Source organism: Desmodus rotundus, chromosome 3 (assembly GCF_022682495.2).
Source record: "Desmodus rotundus isolate HL8 chromosome 3, HLdesRot8A.1, whole genome shotgun sequence".
Classification (NCBI taxonomy): Eukaryota; Metazoa; Chordata; class Mammalia; order Chiroptera; family Phyllostomidae; genus Desmodus; species Desmodus rotundus.
Genome location: NC_071389.1, coordinates 1,383,652 through 1,403,428, shown reverse-complemented (window position 1 = coordinate 1,403,428; position 19,777 = coordinate 1,383,652). Strand labels below are relative to the sequence as shown.

At 63.6% G+C, this 19,777-nt stretch overlaps 1 protein-coding gene across 4 annotated transcripts in view; it reads right to left on the bottom strand.

The window, feature by feature from the left end:
• PRDM16 (PR/SET domain 16) overlaps positions 1 to 19,777 on the bottom strand; it is a 281,781-nt gene that overhangs the window by 18,764 nt on the left and 243,240 nt on the right. For all 4 annotated transcript variants that reach the window (XM_053920486.2, XM_053920484.2, XM_053920485.2 and 1 more), the window contains 5 exons: positions 15,666 to 15,768; positions 9,698 to 9,911; positions 7,800 to 7,947; positions 7,259 to 7,412; positions 1,145 to 2,555 (listed from right to left, as the gene is read on the bottom strand). In XM_053920486.2, the coding sequence (XP_053776461.1) occupies positions 1,145 to 2,555; positions 7,259 to 7,412; positions 7,800 to 7,947; positions 9,698 to 9,911; positions 15,666 to 15,768 (2,030 nt within the window). The remainder of the gene's footprint in view (positions 1 to 1,144; positions 2,556 to 7,258; positions 7,413 to 7,799; positions 7,948 to 9,697; positions 9,912 to 15,665; positions 15,769 to 19,777) is intronic.

The following is a 19,777-nucleotide window of genomic DNA, read 5'->3' as shown; positions in this document are numbered from 1 at the left end:
CTCCCGAAGGAATGATGTCACCCCGCGAGGGCTGTGGAAACCGGCTCAGAGGGCTAGACCAAGGCCCCAGCCGGAGCAGGACCCTGGTGTCCGTCTCAGCCTCCCACAGGGACCCTGCAGGGCCGGGAGGAAGGGGACCCGCCCGGGAGGAGGGGGGCACGGTGTGTCTCCATCTCTTCTGCCGTTTTGCTGATCTCTGTCACGTGGTGGCCCACCAGGCTGGCAAAGGAGGACCTGGCCTAGGTGGGCACGCTGCTGGACCAAGCGGGGTCCTCGCCCACCATCCCCTCACCGGCACCTCTGCCTGACCGGTCTCCTTGCTACCACATGTCCCTCAGCAGCTGTGGCCTCACCAGCACACCCGTCTGGGGCCCTGGCCGGCCCTCAGGCGGCCACATGCTTGCTTGCTCCTGGACCGCCAGTGCGTGTGTGCACACATGTGGGAACACGGGCCTCTGCACATGGGTGGGGCCTGTGTCCACCTGCTGCCCACACTGCAGGCTCCCTCCCCAGCTGCCCACAGGCGCAGCCTGCTCCTCAGGGCTCAGCCGGCCAGCTCCCCGGACACTGCGGGGCGGGGGTCAGCCCCCTCCCACCCAGCAAACCCACTGATCAAAGCCCAGAAAGCCGGCACGGGGGTTAAGCTGGCTCCTCGCGGGGCAGGCTGCCCAAGGAAAGGGACACTGACTTTCTGCAAGTCCTCCAAAGCTTCCTCCTTCCTCCTCCCTCTTCCTTCTCCCCTGTGGGGACAGGGGGCTCCTTTTCTGACTTCCCTGGGCCACTAGGAGCAGCCGGCTGTGGCTCTGAAGAGGGAAGAGAGGCTAGGAGCAGAGGAAACAGCGAGAGTCCAGGTTTTGTGGGAGGCAGAGTTGGTCCAGAGTTGACCATTGGAGACAGAAAGGGGCCCAGGGTGGGGCCAGGGGGTGGCTCGGGAGGGGCTCAGTCAGCCCAGTGGGTAGCCCACTGGCTGCCGGCAAAAGGGAACCACGCGTGTCCAGGAGACCCAGCCAGGCACCCAGCCCAGGAACTCCGGGTGTGGGCTCTGGCACAGACCACCTGAGCTCCGGCGGCTCCCGACCCAGACAAGGCAGAGGGATGGCCGCCTGGCCCCCGGGAGCACAGGGAGGGCAGGGCGTGTGGATACCTGTAGATGGGGTCCATGAAGAAGGGCGATGGCTTGGCGTAGTGCAGGGGGGGCTGCTGGGGCAGCTGTGCGGGGCAGGCCTTGGGCAGCCCCTCGCCGGCCCCCAGCTTGCGCTCCCCATAGACGTGGTTCTTACGGGGCTCGCGCCCGCTGCCGCTCTGGCTGGCGCGGACGCGGCTGCCGATGCTCAGGTCCAGCGGCTGCTCCTCGCCCGGCGCCAGTGCAGCCGTGGGCACCGGCAGGAGGGGCTTCGCCTCTTTGGGTTTGGTGGTGAGGTCGAAGGGGGACTCGGCACTGGGGCCGCCCCCCTTGAGGGCGTCCCGGGGCGACTTTGGCTCGGCCTTGACCAGCAGGCTGTGGGCGAGGGTGCGGTCTGCGAGAGGGTAGAGGGCGTGGGGGAAGTCGGGCAGGAACTGGAACGGGAACACCGAGGGGTAGGGCAGCGCGCCCAGGCGCTTCTCCTGCACTCCCATGAGGCCCGGCCCGAAGTACTTCTCCGCGATGGAGGCGATGGCCTTGATGGAGTCGCCGGCCGCACCGGACGCGGCCAGCAGCTGCTCGTCAGGTGGCGGGAAGAAGGAGTGCTGGGTGTAGAACACAGGCACCTCGCCCACGCTGTTGGGGGCTCCTGGGGGCGCCGCGCCTCCCCCGACGTCGGGCTTGCCCTCAGTTGCCTTGCTCTTGACCTTGGCCTTGTCATGGTCGCTCTCCACGTCGCTGTCCAGGTCTGAGCCTGAGCCCGAGGTCGAGTCCAGGTCTGTCCCGGTCGTGGTGTTGACGTCCTCGAAGTCACTGCCGTCCGACAGGTCGCTGCCCCGAGTCGTGAGCTTCTCGGGGTACGCATCCTCCAGGCGGCTCTCAAACTTGTCCTCGGGCCCCAGGGTGGCTGCAGTGCCCTGTCCGCCGCTGCCCACGGCGGAGACCAGGGGCAGGGCCGGATTCCCCAGGGGACTAGGGAGCTTGGCGTCCTGGGTGTGGTTCAGGGGACTCTTGAGCAACGGTGAGGGAGGTAGCAGAGGTGGTCGGGGGTACAGGGACGGCGGGAAGATGCCGGGGAAGCCGGGAGTGAGCGCGGGAAAGGCCGGCGGGGCCGCGGAGAAGGGCAGGCTGCCTGGGTGCGGCCTGGAGGGGAAGTACTCGCCGAAGCCCAGGCCGGCGTGGTTGAGGTTGGGGGGCGGCTTCGCCTTGTCCATCAGGGGGCTGGGGGTCAAGGGCAGGCCCGGGGAGAAGATGCCGCCCGGCGTGTAATGGTTCTTGCCCTCGCAGAAGCGCCGGTGCTTGTTGAGGGAGGAGGTAGTGCTGAACATCTGCCCGCAGTCCTTGCACTTGATCTGTGTGCGGCAGTCCGCGTGCATCCGCTTGTGGCGGCACAGGTTGGAGAACTGCGTGTAGGACTTGTGGCAGACCTCACCTACAAGACCAGCAGAGAGCAGACAGACACGCTATGAAATTACCGGGAAACCCTGGCGGGGGGCGGGGCCCGGGGCGCCTCTGACCCCGGGGATCGGAGCTCCGGCGCTCGTGTGCGAGTGGGTATGTGTGCATGCGTGTAATTGTGTGTGCGAGCCAGTGCAAGCGTGTAGGTGTGTGTGCACTCAGGTGAGAACACGCACACCTGTAGGCACATGCATGCACCCACACGCGCACACACACAGACGTGTGCACGTCATTCTTGCACACAAGTGTGCACACCTGTGTGGCATGTGCATGAATTTGCACCTGTTGCACATTGTGCATGTGTGAGAGTATGCATGTGTGCACATCTGTATGTGTGTGCTTATGCACGCACATACATGTGCACACACATACATGTGTGTGTGCACACAGCTGGCCTCTGGTCGCCAGCATGAACTGACGAGGACCTGTGGTGCCCTGGGGCCCCTGTGCAGCACGGACAGGCCACAACCCCCTTTGGGAAATGGGGGGCCGCTGCTTGCACCCTCCTCCCTGAGTGTTTGTGCCGTGGGGGCCAAGGTCTTCCGAACCGCTCCCGTAGGCAAGGTCACGCAGCCGTGTCGGCTGCTGTGCCGGCTGGCCCCAGACCCCCAGTCTCCCTTTCTGACCACTCCTGTGACGCTGCTCCAGGTGTAAGGGGTAACCCTGACCACCCCACTGATGGCCCGTGTCCTGAAGTTTAAAGTGTTCCCAGTTCCCCCATCCCCTCTTTCTGTCCCAGGTCCTGTGCCTCACACCCAGGAGACAGGGGCCTCAGGTGACCGGCCCATGCAGGAGTTCTCAGCTGGGGACTCCAGGCTCCTGGTGCGTGCGGTCACTGTTTGGGGGTGGCTTGAGGCGAGGGTGGGAGGGAAGGCCCAGCAGGGCCCTGCAGAGAGGGGCTGGGTCTCTGTTAGGGAAAAGTAGACCCTCCCCAAACTGAGATGAAGAGCTAGTGCCGGGCTCTGTTAGAGAGGAGTGCTGGGGAGGGGAGTGCCAGGCAGCGCTGAGCCCCAGGACCCAGAGGCCCAGGGGACTGAGTCTCTCGGCCATCTCCCAGATGGCCTGCGAGCTGCTGTCAGCGAATCAGCAGGCTTTCTTTCTCCTCCCGTTTCTGCAGCAGTGGGAGGAGCCCCCCACCCCCACCCTCCACCCCACGTGGGTCTCTCCCTGCCCGACAATTTGCGTCCTCAATGCAGCCCCGGTGGCAATGACGAGTTCAGCATGTGTCCTGCTCACCACCCATCCCCACCGCCCTGATGACACTTGCTACTAGCTGGGGGCCTGGGCCCTGAGAGGGTCGTGTTCTCTAGTCACAGTATCTATTTATATCAGCCACGCCGCCTTCCCGGTCGTCTGCACGGCGAGGCCGTCTCACGGCTGCGGGGGGAGCGCTGCCTCGTTGAATCCAATCTGCCCCTTTGGGAGGCCGTGGCGGGGCGAGGTGCCTCTGCGGGCATCTATAAACACCTTCAGGTCTCCCACCCGGCCCTGGGCGGTGGGGGGGGCAAGCAAGGCCCTTCTCAGCTCAGGCCTGGCTGCACAGAACAAGTGACACCTCACTGTGTCCCTGACCCTGGAGGGCATCTGTCAGTGCCTCCTTAGCGGCTGCTGTTATCCTGAGCTCAGGATGGTGCCTGGGCGTGGGGACCTGGGCTGCTTGGTCCCCGCCCACCTGCTCCCAGGATGGAGGGGTCCTGAGGAAATGGGGAGCCTACAGTGAGGTCTCTAGGAGACTGAGGTCCCAGACCTGGGACAGCTGGCAGCTGGCTCAGAGCCGGCAGAGGAAGGGGCTGGGCAAGACCCCAGGATGCGGGGACCCGCATGTGATGGAGGGCGACCCCAGGCCCTGCCAGGGTGAATAGGGGCCCTGGCTCACCCTCATCACCTCAGTTTCTTTTCTGGGAAGGGTGCATATGTGGGTATACTCCCCACACACCCATGCACACACACTCACCCCCTGCCCCCTCACATGCACGGTCACAACTCATGCCCACACATCCATACTCACATGCAGTCACCCCCACACCCCCCCCACACAGTCACCTCACCTACACACACACTCACACACACGCTCCCACACTCACATGCAGTCACACTCAAACACACCCCCATGCACTTGCACACACAGTCATCCACCCAACACATACATGTGCACTCACGCCCAAGCTCACACACATTTGCACTCACTCTAGATAAGGTCCTTTTCTGAAAAGCGTCCACGGTCGCCTGTGAGCTCAGATTCTCCCTCGCGCACACACGCACACATCCCGGCCCTTACTCGGAGGCACCACCCGGAAGCCAGGCCGCCTCGGTCTGTGCGGGCACTGAGGTGGGGGCTTGGGGCTGAGCTGCGAGGGCTGCGGGTGGGCAGGCGGGTGGCCAGGGGCGGCCGCAGGTGGGCGCTGTCCGTGTAGCCAGGGCCAGCGTGGCAATGATCGGCGACCTTTCCCTGAAGTGCCGCCTCGTGTGCCCCGCCCCTGCCGGTTTGCAGTTGCCGTCCGGGCCTGACCACAGCCCCCGCACTGCGAGCCGGCGGAGCTCTGCCGGGTCTGGAGGCCAGGCCCTACTTCACACGTGCGTTTGGTGTCTCAAATTTGTGTCGCCTCAGCTGAGTGAAATGTTCACACACGCAACCTGACCAAGTGGGGGTCTCCGTGTGGCTTTGCTCCCTTAGCTGAAAGCCCAGGCGCCAAGGGGGGTGTGGAGCGGACAGTGGTGGGGTGCGCGGATGCCCTCGGGCTAGACAGGCTGCCCCGGCTGTCCTCGTCCACCCGGCCCCGCCCTGCCTTTGCATGGTGACCGGTCTGCGTGGGCAGTAGAGACGGTGGCCTCGAACCTTCCACAGCGCTGGTCATGGACCTTCTGTTACCAATACGGCCCACAGGTGGCCTGTGCGCCCAGGGGAGCCACCCCTCAGTACCCTACACACAGTTTTCCTGTTTCGAAGCTTAAAAACTCGAGCACTGTGGGGTGTGCTCGCACGCACCCCTCCCGGGGGGGGACGCGCTGGGGGGCTCTTCCAGTTGCAAAGTCATGGCCCCCAGCCCCACTCCCACCCAGTCGCTCCTTCCCAGGACCTGGCAGAAGAGTCGCCCCACCCCAACCGTGGGTGGAGCAGGGGCTGCTCACGCCCCTGCTCAGATGCCTGCTCACCCAGGCTGGGGGCAGGGGGAGGGGAGGACGTGATCTGTAGAGACGATGCCCACGGCTGGCCCACCAGTGAGCTCACACTCTCCGTGTCCCCTCTGCCCGGGGAGCCAGGGCCCCAGGTGCTCGCTGGCAGAACAGTGAGAAGCCTGGGTTGGGGGCTGCGGGCAGATCAGTATGCCCACCCCCCCATACACTGAATGACCCCCACAAGGGCAACGACACCCTGACCCCCAACTCTCCAGGCTCCCAGGGTAGCCCCTCCTGCCATCGGTGCCACGGAGCCTGAGATGCATCCGGCCACCCATCCTGGGGCCAGAGCCTGCGCCCTTGAACTAGGACCAGGGCTCCACTGCAGGGCTGGGCGCTCCTGGCCCCTTGTGACGTAAAGCTTCTGTCTCCTGATCGCTCACTAGAAACAGGGCCGGCCCTGCTCCCAGGGTTTTGTGAGGGCGCCGTGAGACGGTGTGCACGAATGGGGACTCGGCACAGTGCCGGTGTGCATGGGGACTCAGCACAGTTGGTGTGAATGGGGACTCAGCACAGTGCCAGTGTGAATGGGGACTCAGCACAGTGCCGGTGTGCATGGGGACTTGGCACAGTTGGTATGAATGGAGACTCGGCACAGTCGGTGTGAACAGGCACTGGGCACTATTTGTGTGACATGATTGCACTGCTAGGTAGAGAGGAACTTTTAGGGTCACGTCCGGGGCCTGACCGGTAAGGTCCCTGGCACCTGGCCCTTTGTGACCTCTGACCCTACTCCTATTGACCCCCCGTCACTTGCTGCCCGCACACTCCTGGCCTCAAGCCCTCTGTGCTCAGAGCTGTTGTCCCAACCTCTGCTCCGCAGGTGCCCTCTCGGTTCATGGCCCATGGCCTTCAGTCCCTGCTAGTGACTGTCACCCCACAGCTGTCCTGGTCTCCTGTCACATCGACGGGGCAGTGCCCCCCGGCGCTCCCGGCACCACGGAGCCTCCTAATGTGGCAACGGCCCCCGCCCGGGCTCCCGTGCCTGTCGTGGGCATGGGCGCTGTTTGCACGGCCGGCCCCCGCCTCCCCCAGTGCTGGGCGAGCTCCGTGAGCATGGGGCCCCGACGTTCAATGCTGGGCCCTGCTGCCTGCGTGGCTCCCGCACGGGACTCAGCGAGTGTCTCCGGGACTGTCACGCCTCCTGGGGCTCAGGTGGGGGATGGCGTGAGTGCCGGGAGAGGATGGGGCCGGGAGGGCAGCTGCCCAGTCCTTCTGACCGCCATGCCCCCCACCTCCAGCCACTGCAGGGCTGAGCGGCAGGGAGGAACTCAAGATGGTGGGAGGAGAAAGTGAGGGTGGAGCAAGAGAGACCAGTCACAGAATGAGAGGGTGGGATGGAGCGAAGTTGTGGGAAGGCAGCACAGCACTGTGTCTGGGCCTGGGCTTCGCTGGCAGGGGTGTCCCCAGCTACCCCCGAGTGGCCCCTGAACACACAGGACCCTCGTGTCCCGCCTGCCCTGCCCACCCCGCGGCCCGGGGGCGGTGGGGACGACTCACATATGAAGGGCTTGACCGTGCTGTGGATGTGCTTGTGCTGCTTGAGGCCCGAGGACGTGGCGAAGGTCTTCCCGCAGTCCGGGCAGGCGTGCGCCCGCGCGCCCACGTGCTGGGAGCGGATGTGCCGCTGCAGGTTGCTGGGGTCCGTGAACACCTGGGGAGACAGATGCCAGCCGTGTGCGCCCCGTTCACTCCGTTCTGGCGGCTGGACGGGGCCTCCCTCGCCACTCTGCCCAGCACCGAGCCTGGACGGGATGGGTCTCCGCTGTGGCCATGAGCCCCTGGGTGGCCTAGGAGAGCTGCCAAGGCTTCCCCAGACTCTGTATCCTCAACAACAATTGCAGAGGGTTCTGTGGCCACGAAGTCGTGTGAGAAGGGACTCAGAGGCGGACACGCACTCGCAGGCGCGGCGGTGGGGTGCGGGGAGAGGCCAGGTCAGTCTCCCTCGGCCCTGTCCCCCCCCAGGCATGGGACCGGCCTTCCTAGAGACTCGCTCTCCTGGGGGTGTTGGTGGTGGGGGCGGCGCACACGGGCATGTTACCTTCACGCAGTTTTCACATTCGAAGCGCTTGCCGCTGTCGTGGGACATCTGGTGGCGGATGAGGTTGGACTTCCAGTTGAAGGCCTTGGGACACTGGTCGCACTTGTACTCCCGCTCCTCCGTGTGCACGACCATGTGCTGCTCCAAGCTGCCCGGAGAGGACGGGTCACGGCCGGCCCGCCACAGCCCACGGTGCGCCCCGCATGGGGACCGGAGCCAGGCCTGGCGGGCGTCTGTCCACCCCTGCTCCGCACAGGCCCCCGGGAGGGAGGGGCGGAGGTGGCCCTCATCCAAAACCACCCCCTGGAGGTCCCCAGCCCACACTTCCTGGCCTCTCTTCTGGACAGTTTTAACCTTGAAGCTAACCTTGGGCCGAAAAAGAAGGGGTTCAGAGGCTTCCAACACCACAGTGAGCCTAAGCGTGGGAGCGGGGCCCAGGAAAGCCGAGGCCACCCCTGAGTGGCCTCAGGGTGCTTGCTGGCCAAGCTGGGCGGCGCCGAGCCGCCATGCCCACACAAAGAGGTGGCCGGGGGTGCAGGCGCGGGTCTCCAGTGGGACGGGACGGGGCGGAGCAGGGAGGGGGCGGGCAGCGCACAGCTGCTGGGCAGGGCCGGGCCCTGGATGAATGAGTGGCTCCAACCCTCTGGGGGCCTCCCCGCCTCTCCTCCTGGCCCAGGTACACCCGTTAATCTTCATGAGCAAAGTGGTGAGATATCACGGCCCGTTGATTACGGGGCCCAGCCATCCGTTCAGACCAGAAACGCCCGGTTCCCGTGCGCCCAGCAGACCGCACGTCTTTCCCTGTTGTTAATTGTGATTTATGGAAAGAAAACACGGACCCTCTTGGGCCGCGCTGGCCGCCCAGGGCCTCTGTCAGGCTTTGCTCAAACGCCGGTTTTCAGGCATCTGCTCGGGGTGGAGGGCTTCCTGCTCCCGGGGAGACTGTGATGGGCTGGACATTGGCTCCCCACAACCCTGCAGCCAGTTAGTGACCTGGAGGGGCTGCACGCCTGCCCTGGGGGATGGTCTCGAGGGCAGGAGGAGGGGCCCACGGTGGAGAAGGCTTCCAGGTTCCCTGGAGCAGGGGACCCAATGTCTCTGCTTTCCCTCTGTGGATCCCCGGAAGCCCGCCTCTCCCGGGCTCCTCTGGCCCTGACGCCTGCCTGGCCCTGGGGCAGCGGAAGACCAGCTTGGGCCCACTCCCGGCGGATGGTGTCCAGCGTCACACAGCTGGCCTGGCACGCTGTGCCCTGTTCTGCCAGGTCTCCCAGACAGGCAGGTGCTGCCTGTGGGGAGCCGATGCTGGTACCTGCGATGGGGGACAGGGGACCCCTGGGTGGCTTCTTCCTACTACTGTCCCCTGTCTGGAGGACCGTGTGTCCCGATGGTCAGGCCACTCCTCCAAGCCCTGGGCAGTGGGGTGCGGCTGGCCCCCTGACTCGGGTCTTGGACCTCCCTACAGAAGCAGCCCTGGGGCCCGACCCTGGTGGGCTGGCCTCGCTCCTTCACTTCTTCACACCTGTCTCCAGGCTGGGGAATGGCAGGGCCACTGGCATCTCAACTGGACAACAGGTGGACCTTCCAGGGCTGGGGGCTCTGACCAGGGCCTGGCCTTCAGGTCAGAGCCGGGGATAGCTGTGAGCTCCCGGAGCCAGCTGATGGGCCTGCTAAGTTACTGTGTCCGGTGAGCGGGCCAGGAGCCTGCCCCGAGCATGGGCCACCCTGGAGGGGGCCTCCTCTCCACCTGTCCCTGGAGGCCTTGGCTCGTCAGGGGCAAGGGCTGAACCTCTGTCCTTCTCGCGGCTCCTGCTACGCTGCGAGGGCCACTGACCCTGCTGTCGCTGGCCGGCTCTGGGGAGGGGAGGCTGGCGGGGCGGGCGGCAGGGGCAGGGCAGCACCTGTACTTGTCCGGGAAGGTCCGCTCACAGTCCTTGCACTCGAGGGCCCGCCCGTCGCCGGCCCCGCCGCCCAGGCCCTGGGGCTTGAGCTCCTCGGCCAGGCCCGCGTAGAGGGTGGCCCCCACTGGGCCACATGCATACTTCTTGTGCCGCCGCAGGTCCAGCTTGGATGGGAAGAGCTCGTCACACACTTCACAGCGAAACGTGGGCTCCTCTGCAAGAGAGAGAACAGTCAGGAGGTGGGGGGGGGGGGCGCTGGCCCTGGCCCCAGGGCCTGCCGGGGGTGAGGGGGTGGCAGTGACCCGGGGAGCCTGCCCCACATTGGACGGTCCCCCTCCTGTTTCCTTCCTGCCGTCCTCCCAGGCCCAGGAGTGGCTGCCCTGGGGACCTGGAGGCTGCGGGGACCCAGGGCCCTCAGGGACAGGAACGCTGAGCGGCACCCCCACCCCCCGCCCCCTCCGCGGGCCTCCGGTGCTCGGGAGCAGGGAAGGGAGCCAGGCCAAGTGCTTTGTTTATGAATTAGGAGAAGAAAGATGACATGCTCTAATGCATGTCATAAATTACCGTCGTCAAGGTCAAACAAATTAAAAGGGGGGCGGCTATTATGAGGTTTACGAGGCCGCATCCTGACCGGCCTGCCAAGCCAAACAATCAGCTCCCAGCTGTCAGTTTCCTGGGGGGACGACCTCCGGCCCATCCCGGTCCCCCCCAGCTCATCGACTGCCTGACAGCAGCTTCCCCCCCCCCACCCAGAGCGAGAGCGAGGTGTCCCCTCCCCATTCCCCGCCCCTCCCCTCAGAGGAGAGCCCCGTGGTCCCACCCAGGGCTGCAGAGAGCGAGCAGCAACGGAGCACCTGCACAGGTGGGCTGCCTGTGTCTGCTTGCGAGCCCGCCTGTGGGTGCAAGTGTGCTTCTTGTGCATGGGCGTGCAGCCGTGTGTGTGCGCCTGAGTGGAACATGTGTGCATGTGGGACTGTTCCCACACATCGGCATCCACACCTGTGCGCCTGTGTGTGCCGACACTTCTGTGCGCCCACACTCATGTTTGCCTTGGCATGCATCTGCATTTGTGAGCACGCGTGTGCGCACAGGTATGAGCGTGCGTGTGCGCCTTGGGATGTGGCTGTGTGTGTGGAAATCTGTGTTTTCAAATCTTCACACAGCATGCATGGGGGTATGAGTGTGCTTGGACATTTGGGCACGTGTGTGTTTCTGTGCACACATGTGTGTGCCGTGTTGTGTGTTACACACATTTGTGTGCAATGTGTGTTGGGTGTGCGTGTGTGCAAATGAATGCACCTTTACATGCGAATAGGCACTTGTAATACATTCGTGCGAATATATGTGTGTGTTTATGAGAATGCTCTCGTGTTGTATGTGCCTGTGTGTGCACACAGGAGTGTGTATGCTCGTGTGCCCACATGTGTGTGCACGCATGCAGACAGACCCCTGGGCCCGGCACTGGGCAGAGCCTGGATGACCTGGGCTGAGTGCGGCCCACAGGGCCTGACCCTCAGGGTGCAGAGGTCAGGGAGGCCAGGGTGGGGTGGGCAGCAGATGGGGGGTGCCTCCTGCCCCTCCGGAGAGACCAGCACAGACACTTCCGAGTGCCCAGGAAGGGTGAGCAGTTGCCCAGCCTGGGCGGTGAGGGTGGGGGTGTGCGGGGAGATGGCGGGCCACTTCCTCCTGACTGGATGCTTCTCGAACAGACAGGTAGAGGCCCAGGTAGGCACCCCCACTGGTGGGCACCTGAAGCCTCCCGTGCGGACACCTGAGGGGGAGAGGCCGGCCGAGCCGCTGGGCACTGGATGACACCCTCGGACGCACGGGCACCGCCTCGCCCCACGCGGCCTTGACTCACGCCCTTGCACACAGGCAGATGTCTGCCGAGGGGAGCCCCGGGGACATGGGGACGGATGTGTCTGGGGCAGGCCAGGCTGGCAGCCCCGGTGCAGGGAATCGGAGGACACCGCTGGCCCTGCTCTGGGGCTGCGGCCGGGGGGGCAGGGGCCTAGGCCTCTGGAACTCAGGAGGCTTGGGTCCAAATATGTCTGGACGTGCTGTCCTGGAACTTGCCCCCGACTCACACTGAGCTGCAAAGTGGGCTGGAGAGAGGCAAGAAGGCCAGCGGCCCACACAGACCAGGGACCTGGCTGGCAGAGACAGGGAGGGAGGCTGCACCCGTGACCTATACGCAAGCGTTTGAAACACACGTGTCGGCCGGCCCCGCGTGTTCCCGCCCATGGCACAGGAGCTGGCTGGGCAGAGGGACGGCGGTGGCGAGGCCCGTGGTGGACCAGAGAGCGACGTCTGGGAAAGGTTTGAAACAAAGCCCACGGAGGCCCCGGGTGGTGCTCAGGTGCCGGGGTGGGGAGGTGGGCAGGGATGAGGCTCGTTATGAAATCATCGCCCCGAGCGCCTACGAAGTGCTGCTCTTAGACTGGAATTGCCGCGTGCCGACTCCTCTCGGGAAGACGTCTGCTGGGAAGCCATGGGAGTGGCGCTGGCACCGAGGGGTGGGACGGGCACCGGCCCAGGAACGCTAGGGCACTCGTGCATCTGAGCCCCGGACCAGTCCGCGTGCACCCTGCTGGGGCCTCTGCTTCCGCCTGCTTTCCAACAGGCAAACTGAGGCCGAGAGAGACTGAACGGCTTGCCCCGGGCCCCAGCAAAGCGGCAGAGCCGTGTAACTGTGGCCTCCACCGTGTTCAGTGCCGTGGAAGCCAGCGGCAGAGTCCCCACTTCCCATGAGGCCATATGACATGCAGGCGTGTGAGTTGGGGACTAGCTGTCACCCCCAGCAGCCCTCCTTGTCTTTAGAACTCTCGAATCCGTGAACATCTCAGCACTGTTTCAGAACAGAGCCGGCTGCTCGGACCCCACAGAACGGTCCCCGTGGGATCTCTGGGACGTGCTGGGCCGCGGCGGGCGCTCACTCCAGCGTCACGACCAAGTTAGAAATGCCAGCTTGGATTTCCTCTTTCTGCACCCTGCTCAGAGCAACCGGAGAAGCTGCAATTTGAAAACAAAGAGGAACTGCCAGCCCCATCCGTCCATAACTCTAACCAACTGATTTTCCTGCTTTTGATCTGGAATTTGGATTTAAAATGAAACTGCAGCCTGATTCTCGGTCTGACGGCATCGGGGGCCCCGGAGGGGAGGTGCTCGCCCGTGGCGATCACGTTCACCCTCCCTCGCCCTCTCCCACTGCACTGTGGCCCACGTTCGCCCGGTCGAAGGACAGAGCTGGGAACTGGACACGTCCAAGCCTCGCCCGCCCATGCTGGGGTGTGGACAGGAGTCCCAGCCGCCTTGCACGCAGGTGAGGCCGGCACTGAGTGAACAGCTGAGGTGAGCGGGACAGGAAGGGAGGGGCGCACAGGGCCCTCGGGGTTGTCGCTTTCCCAGCACAAGCAGTTCTATTTACTGAAACCTGGAGGAGTGTGGGTATATCACGTCCTATTGCACCGTATCGAATGTGCTGTGCGGTTACACTGTTGCACGGCATGTTACACTGTACTCCACTGTATCACACTGTCTATGGCGGTGTCCTGTGCTTTCCACGCACTGCACTGCACCCTCTTGGCCTTTTTGTGGAGAGGGGGAAAAGCTAATAATTGTGAGCCTTTCTCAAAAGTAAAGCACATTTGAATGGAAATGATTTTCTTTACCTTTCTCTGAGAGCAAGAAGGTCTCCTGAAAGGGAAAGCTTACCCCTCTCCATTGAAAGAGTAAAAACAAACTAAAGTGTCCCGGAGCCGATGAGCGTAAAGGCGCTCCCTCTGCTCTGACTCGCAGGGAGGAAAACTGGGCTCGCATCTCTGCGGAGCTGCGGCCTGGGCAGAGCGGGCTGGGCCCAGACCGGCCACCGGCATTCACCCCGCAGAGCGGCGGCCAGCCAGGGCCGGCCTTTCTTCCGCACGACCTGAACGGTGTCCTGGCAAAGCTCCCCCGCCCCCAGCAAGGGCACATAATTGCGACTCAAAACGGGAGTCTCATCATGGGAACCGGGTGGGGGGTCAGGGGGGCTGAGGCTGGGGCAGACGCTCCGCCTTCCACTCAAACCCACTCGGCTTGTGTGTCAAATCTGCGCCTTGCTTGCCTCTCTGAAGGGCCACCAGCAACTTTCGATGGTGGAGCAGGAACGTAACAGAAAAATAGGTTGGTGCCTAATGGGTTCAGAGAACCGAGGGGGACGCAACTATGTGGCATCTGCATGCCGATCTGCCAGCCCGGAGGCTCGAGGCGCACAAGAGCCGGCTCCAAATTCCCGCCACGATAAGGGGCCTCTGCAGTTAGCTGGGCCTGGGATAAAAGATTTTTTATGATAATTATCTTAGTGAGGAACATCGTTTCGTTTTCTTTCTGTGCCTAACCGGGGCGGGGCGGGGGGGTGGTGGCTGTCGGGAGGCGAAGGAGAGATCTGATAGCCGAGAGTCTGGGAAATCAAGTATTTGATGTCGGATGACTGTGCGTGGCAAGGAATTAGCCCGAAAGTGTTTGATAAATTATTAGGAAAACGTAGGCCCGGGTTACTTAAGATCGGGGGCCGGAGGGGGGGTAGGAATCCAGGTTTTTGAAACCGTTTGGAAGACAGAAATTTCATCACACAGATGAAATCCATCTTCGAGCGCAGCGCCCGAGCTAAGTGGATTCACCTTCCAGAGTTCTTGTGCGTTATCTAAGACGCATAACTCTTTTCAACAATCGTTTTAAGGAAAACGAGACCATCCCCCGGCTACCCCAACCTAGCCGTTTATTTTTCTTTGCTCGACGGCCTAATTAGAACCAAACGTCAGACAAGGGGACAGACAGGCTCCAGCTCATAAAGCTGTCCTCTGGGCCGACTGCCTTTGGAACCGCTCGGGGCCACTAGCTGCTGCAGCGTCAGGGAAGCCTGGCCCCTGGCTGCCGGTCGCGCTCGGGATCAAACGGGCAAGCGAAGGTGGAGAGCTCGGAGTCTGCTCGCGACGCTTCCTGGTAACCCCAAGGCCCAGCCAACGCCACCCTCGCGCCACGGTGCCGGAGTGTCCCTTAGGGAGACGCTGTCAGCGGCAGGAATCATTGAGCTCGGTGTGTTTCAGGGAAGGGTGATGCAAACAGAGAGGAACCCCTTCTTCCGGCTCGAGAGATCGGGGTCTCCAAAGACGGCTAGGAGGGGAGACTGCTTTGCTGTTCACTTCTGGGGTCTCAGTCAAAGAGAAGCCGCCGTCTGCATGGAGGCGGCGCACAGGGAGTTAGCGGCCAGTCCCCAAGCGTCCCTCCATCCAGCTTTTCCTCTGTGACTGAACCGGGCTCCGGAACCCCAAGGTGTCAGCGTGGAAGAAGGACATGAACCTGTGTCCCGGACACCCTAGCCTGTTCGTGAGTGGACTTTTCCTCAGAGATGCATTTGGGTGGGTGGTCGTGGGAGGGAAGCGTGCTGCCGGCCAGGCCCCGAGGGACGAATCACGAGACAGGGACGCTCAGACCGCTGCGCCACAGTCCTGGTGAAGGACGGAGCCACGTCCGGCCCAGGACTGACCGGAGCCTCGCATTTCCCTCCCCGTGAACACACACAGGCCCTCAGCCTTCCCCCCGCACGGCCTCCTTTCAGCTACAGGCAGGCTCTGGTTTCAAAGTCATGGCCGTGTCGCTGTCCTCTCCTGAGTGAGAGCGAGAGTTCTCCCGGGGCACCCGGCTCTGGGAGGCCAGTGTTTCCCAGCCACAAAACCGGGAGCAGCCAACGCCGCCGCCGCTGTTCGTAATTATAGCAACAACACAGTTCTGGAAGTCTCTGCCACTGCGGAGAGGTAACGCCACGCGACACCCCATCGGGCTGAAGCCCTCTCTTGAATGCAGGGCAGGGCTCGCAGGCCCCGAGGAAGGAGAAGGCCGAGGGCGGAGGCCAGGAGGCTGCTCGCTCGGGCGGCAGCTGGGGGTGCCTGGCCCCGTCGTGGGTGAAGTGAGGGGGCCCCGGGAAGCTTACCGTCCAGGCTGGGGGGCACGGCCCCCAGGGAGCAGGCACCCTCCTTCACATGCACCAGCAGCTCTTCTCCGGGCCCGATGTCCTTGATGACTTTATAATAAATCTAGGATGGAGAGACCAGAGGGGGCGGGTGAGCGCCGTCCTACCCTTCACCACGAGAGCCGCGCCCTGCGCACCTGGCCATCACCCACGGGGCTGCTCGTCAGGGAGGCTGCCTGCCTCCTAATCACTCCAGAGAGCTTCCCCTCTAGGACTTTGCTGGGTATGCTCAGGAGGACCGCAGTCCCCTGTGCATTTGTTTTATCCAGTTTTCGGGGGTCGTACAGGGAGTGTAAAAGTAAATCGATGAGGGGTAGCCCCAAAGTTCCGAAGCAGGGGGCGTCCTAGAGGGAGGTAGTGGGGACGACGGCTCCTAACCGTTGGCAGTGGGGCCTGGGGTGATTCCTTCAGCCTATGTACATGTAAGCAAGGGAGACGCCCTCCGCCCTTATGGGGGCCCTTGGGTCAAGAGTGAGTGTGGATGTTTATGAAAGTGGCCGTGACCTCAGACAGAGGCCCCGTGGGCCGGGACCCTGCGAGTCTCTCATGAGTGTGGACACCCACTGAAAGTGGGGGTGGGCGGTTGGCGGAGGGGTGAGGTGCCTGCCGGAAGCTTGGTGCCCGGCGGCCGTCGGGGATCTGAGATGGGGTCATCCCTGAACACAGGGCGCGGTGGGGCGGGGCTCGGGGTAGATGCTGCAGCTCAGAGGCTGATGTGCAAGGTCCAGCCGCGACGCCCCCGGCAGCCCCGGAGCTTGTCCATGTGGCTCCCGGGAAAGGACCCTTGGCATGGGAGGGGGTGGCCGGGAGCCAGGGAACAGCACCCCAGGTCTGGGTGACTCTGGGAGAGGACCAAGACGTCCTTGTCTCGCCTGGGAGCCCCTGCCCTCTGCCGAGCCTAGGGGGACGCACATGCTCCGGCCGGGGGCTCCCACTCCTCATGTGAGCAAAGCTGACACCAGGGAGCCCGGCCTGTTAAATCCAGAGCTACCAGACAGCGGGGCATCTTTCAGGCCAATCCACCGCCTACCACCCGGCACATGGGTGTCTGGGACCCTAGTCAGATTAACTGCAGCCAATGAGCTTCTGGAGGCCCGAAGGCCCGGCCACAGGACAGGTTGGCAGGTCAGAGAGATACCCACCTGGCCTGGGAGCTGGAGCGGGAGGCAGAGGCTCAGAGGGCATCACGGAGGACCCAGCGGGCGGGTGTCAGGCTGGGCCTCCCAGCAGCAGCTGGACAGAGTGGGCACATGGCCTGCCCACCTCCCTCCCTCCGCCCCCCACCCCCCAGCCTCCTTGGGAAGCATCTGGAAGGCCGAACTTCCCGAGAGCTTGCTGGATCCTTTCCCCCTCTCCCCAGGGCCTGGCCAGGGGTGGACTCCCTCACAAACTGCCAGTCGTAACTCCACAAGGGCACCCGTGAACTCACAAAGGGACACCTTTAACCACACCCACCTGGATGCTGTTCCGGGGACACCGGGGACACTGGGGCAGCGGAACTGCTCACAGAAAAACCTCGGCCCCAGCACACACCTCCCCGGGGTCAAGTTCCCGTGGCCTGTGCTCATTAGCGATTTTATCAGGCCGTGCCTCTCTGGGCTGCCAGGCAAATCAGGGCAGGGTTTTAAAATGTAGTGCAGACACTGGACTGTATTAACTTCTGTAGTCAAGCCAGCTGTTGTTAACGTGCCAGTTTTGTATCATTTTATCCAAAAAATTACAGTGGCCAAATCATTGTTTCTGGAATAATCGGACTTGAGCTGCTGGTTTTCAAAATCCAACCCAAAGTGCACCTGAGGCTCTAAAGCAAGTGTCCCGAGTGTCAGGGTCAGTGAGTCGGGCTGGTCATTGATAAGCAGGGTCGTCCCACTTTCCTTCCCACAGCAGGAAGCACACCCAGCAAGTGCACGTTCAATGCCGCCCGGGCCGCCGTGGACCGCACCTCAGCGTCCCTGGGCGCAGGCTGAGGAGGCCCCTGTGCAGAGAGGGGGCGCCGCAGCCGGAGCTGCGGCTCCTGCAGGTCCCCGTTAGAGGGCAATGTGGACTCGCCCCTGGCGTCCCTCCGCGCCGCTGCCCTCCGCCCTGCAGGGCCCCGGCCAGAGAGGTGGGCCATGCACTCTGACTCATCCCGGCTCCGCACTCCGTCCTCTGAGGCCCGACTGCTGGGTCCCTGCCCCGGCCTGGCTTGTGGGGCTGGGCACTGCTGCCTCCCTCCTCTGTCAACCCACCTTACTTTCCTGGGGGCCAACCAGCCTCCCAGAACCACCCCCACCCCACCCTCTCTTGGAGGGCCTCTGGGTCTCCGGTGGCTCCTTGGGCGGCGGGGCTTCCTCCGACTCCCTCCGAGGGCCAACCCCACCAGCCCTCCAAGGCCGCCCGGGTCCCGCCCCCAACACCCTTCCTAGCTTGGACCCTTCCACACCCGCACCCCCAGTCTGAGTGCCACCTGACTCCCTCCTCTGACACCCTCCAAGGCTGCCTGGCCTCTCTGCGGACTGACCCTCCCCTGGAGCCACAGAGGGCTGGTCTAAGGCGCTGAGCCTCAGGGAGAGTTTGCGGGAAGCAGTCGACCCCCGCCCGCAGCCCCCCCCCCCTCCCCCGTCCCTCCGGGAACCCTCGGGACTTCCGCCCGTGTGCGCGCCTGGCGGGCGCGAGCGCAGGACCGGCGGGTGGTGGGGCGGTACCCTTGACCGCCCGGACTTTGAGCTGCAGACAGAATTCATCGCATTTAGCGTTAATTGCTGGGCCCAGGTGGGGCTGGGGTGGGGGTCGCTGTCCGACACGCCTCCACCTGGGGGAGGGGCGAATCAGCGCAAACTTTTCCAAACGCCAGGGGTCCGCCTGGGCCAGCCAACGGCGTGGAGGTCTGCGCGGAAGCTGCTGGCGTTTTCACGACTGGTCCTTAGTGGCACAAAAGCCTTATCAGCCAGACGCTGACGAAGTGTGGTTCCTGCTCCGCTGGGTCGGGCGACTTCAGGGGACAAAGGCCGGGTTTAGGTGGGACTGAGGCTTGGCTGCTCCTGGCTGGAGGGCGGGCCAATTGCCGTGTTCGGGGCGCTGAGCGGGCCCTGCCCTCCCGGGCCTGTCATACTTCATTGCAGCCCCTTAAAATTCTTGGAGTCAGCCCATCGCCTTCCTTTCATTGTCTGCCCCTGGGTCCGTCATACCGGACCCGAGGGCCATGCCAACCACAGGCAGGGGCAGGCGGAGCTCAGGAGTTTTCCCAAGAGGGGAGGGCGTCTGTCTTTCCAGGGGAAGGACCCTCCTCTCCGAAGCCCTTTCCCACGGGCTCAGCTGCAGGAAGGAAACACCGTGTTCTGTTCAAGGGACAGATCCAAGCGCCTGTGCCTTTCTCTGAGCAGCGGGGGCTGCTCGCCCCGTTGGGCCCTGCGCCCAAGCGAGGCTGAGACGCAGTCTCTCCCCGGTTTCAGACCCGCCGCCGCAACCGCTGAGTTTCCCAGCGCCAGTAAACGTCGGCTCCAAACGGCCTTGGAAATAACGCGCCAGACAGGCTGGGTCTGAAGGGGAGTCCTCGCTTCACCGGCCCTGCCTCTTTGTGATGACAGGGACTTAACCGAGCTCAGGCACACGGACACCCCAACCAGGCCCTGGGCGCTGTGACTTCCTCCGGGGGGCCCTGCCTATGTCCCTCCCCTCTGTCATCCCCCCGGGGCACAAGAGGCGCTCCTTGTGGGTGAACGGAGGGAGGGACACACCGGTGGCCACGTCCCCAACAAAAGGCAGAGAACTTGCCCCAGAAGAGCTGGGTTTCGTGCGTCGGTCTCCAGCGGCCGTTTATGAAAATGAACCTTGTCCCCCCCAACAACATTCTTGAAGACAAAGAAATATTTCACATTTACAACGGCTGTCAGTTTGGATACTCTCTCTGTACAGTTCCTTACGTTTTGTTTTTTTAAATATCAAATCAGTTCACAAGGATAAATACTCTCTTCTAATATAAACACTTAAGTTCCACAGTTTTGATTTCTACTTAAGCTTAGGATTCTTCAGCGGAAACGCACAGCCTCCCGCGCGGCCGGCCCGGGCCCCTCCCTGGAGCCAGTGGGTTTTCT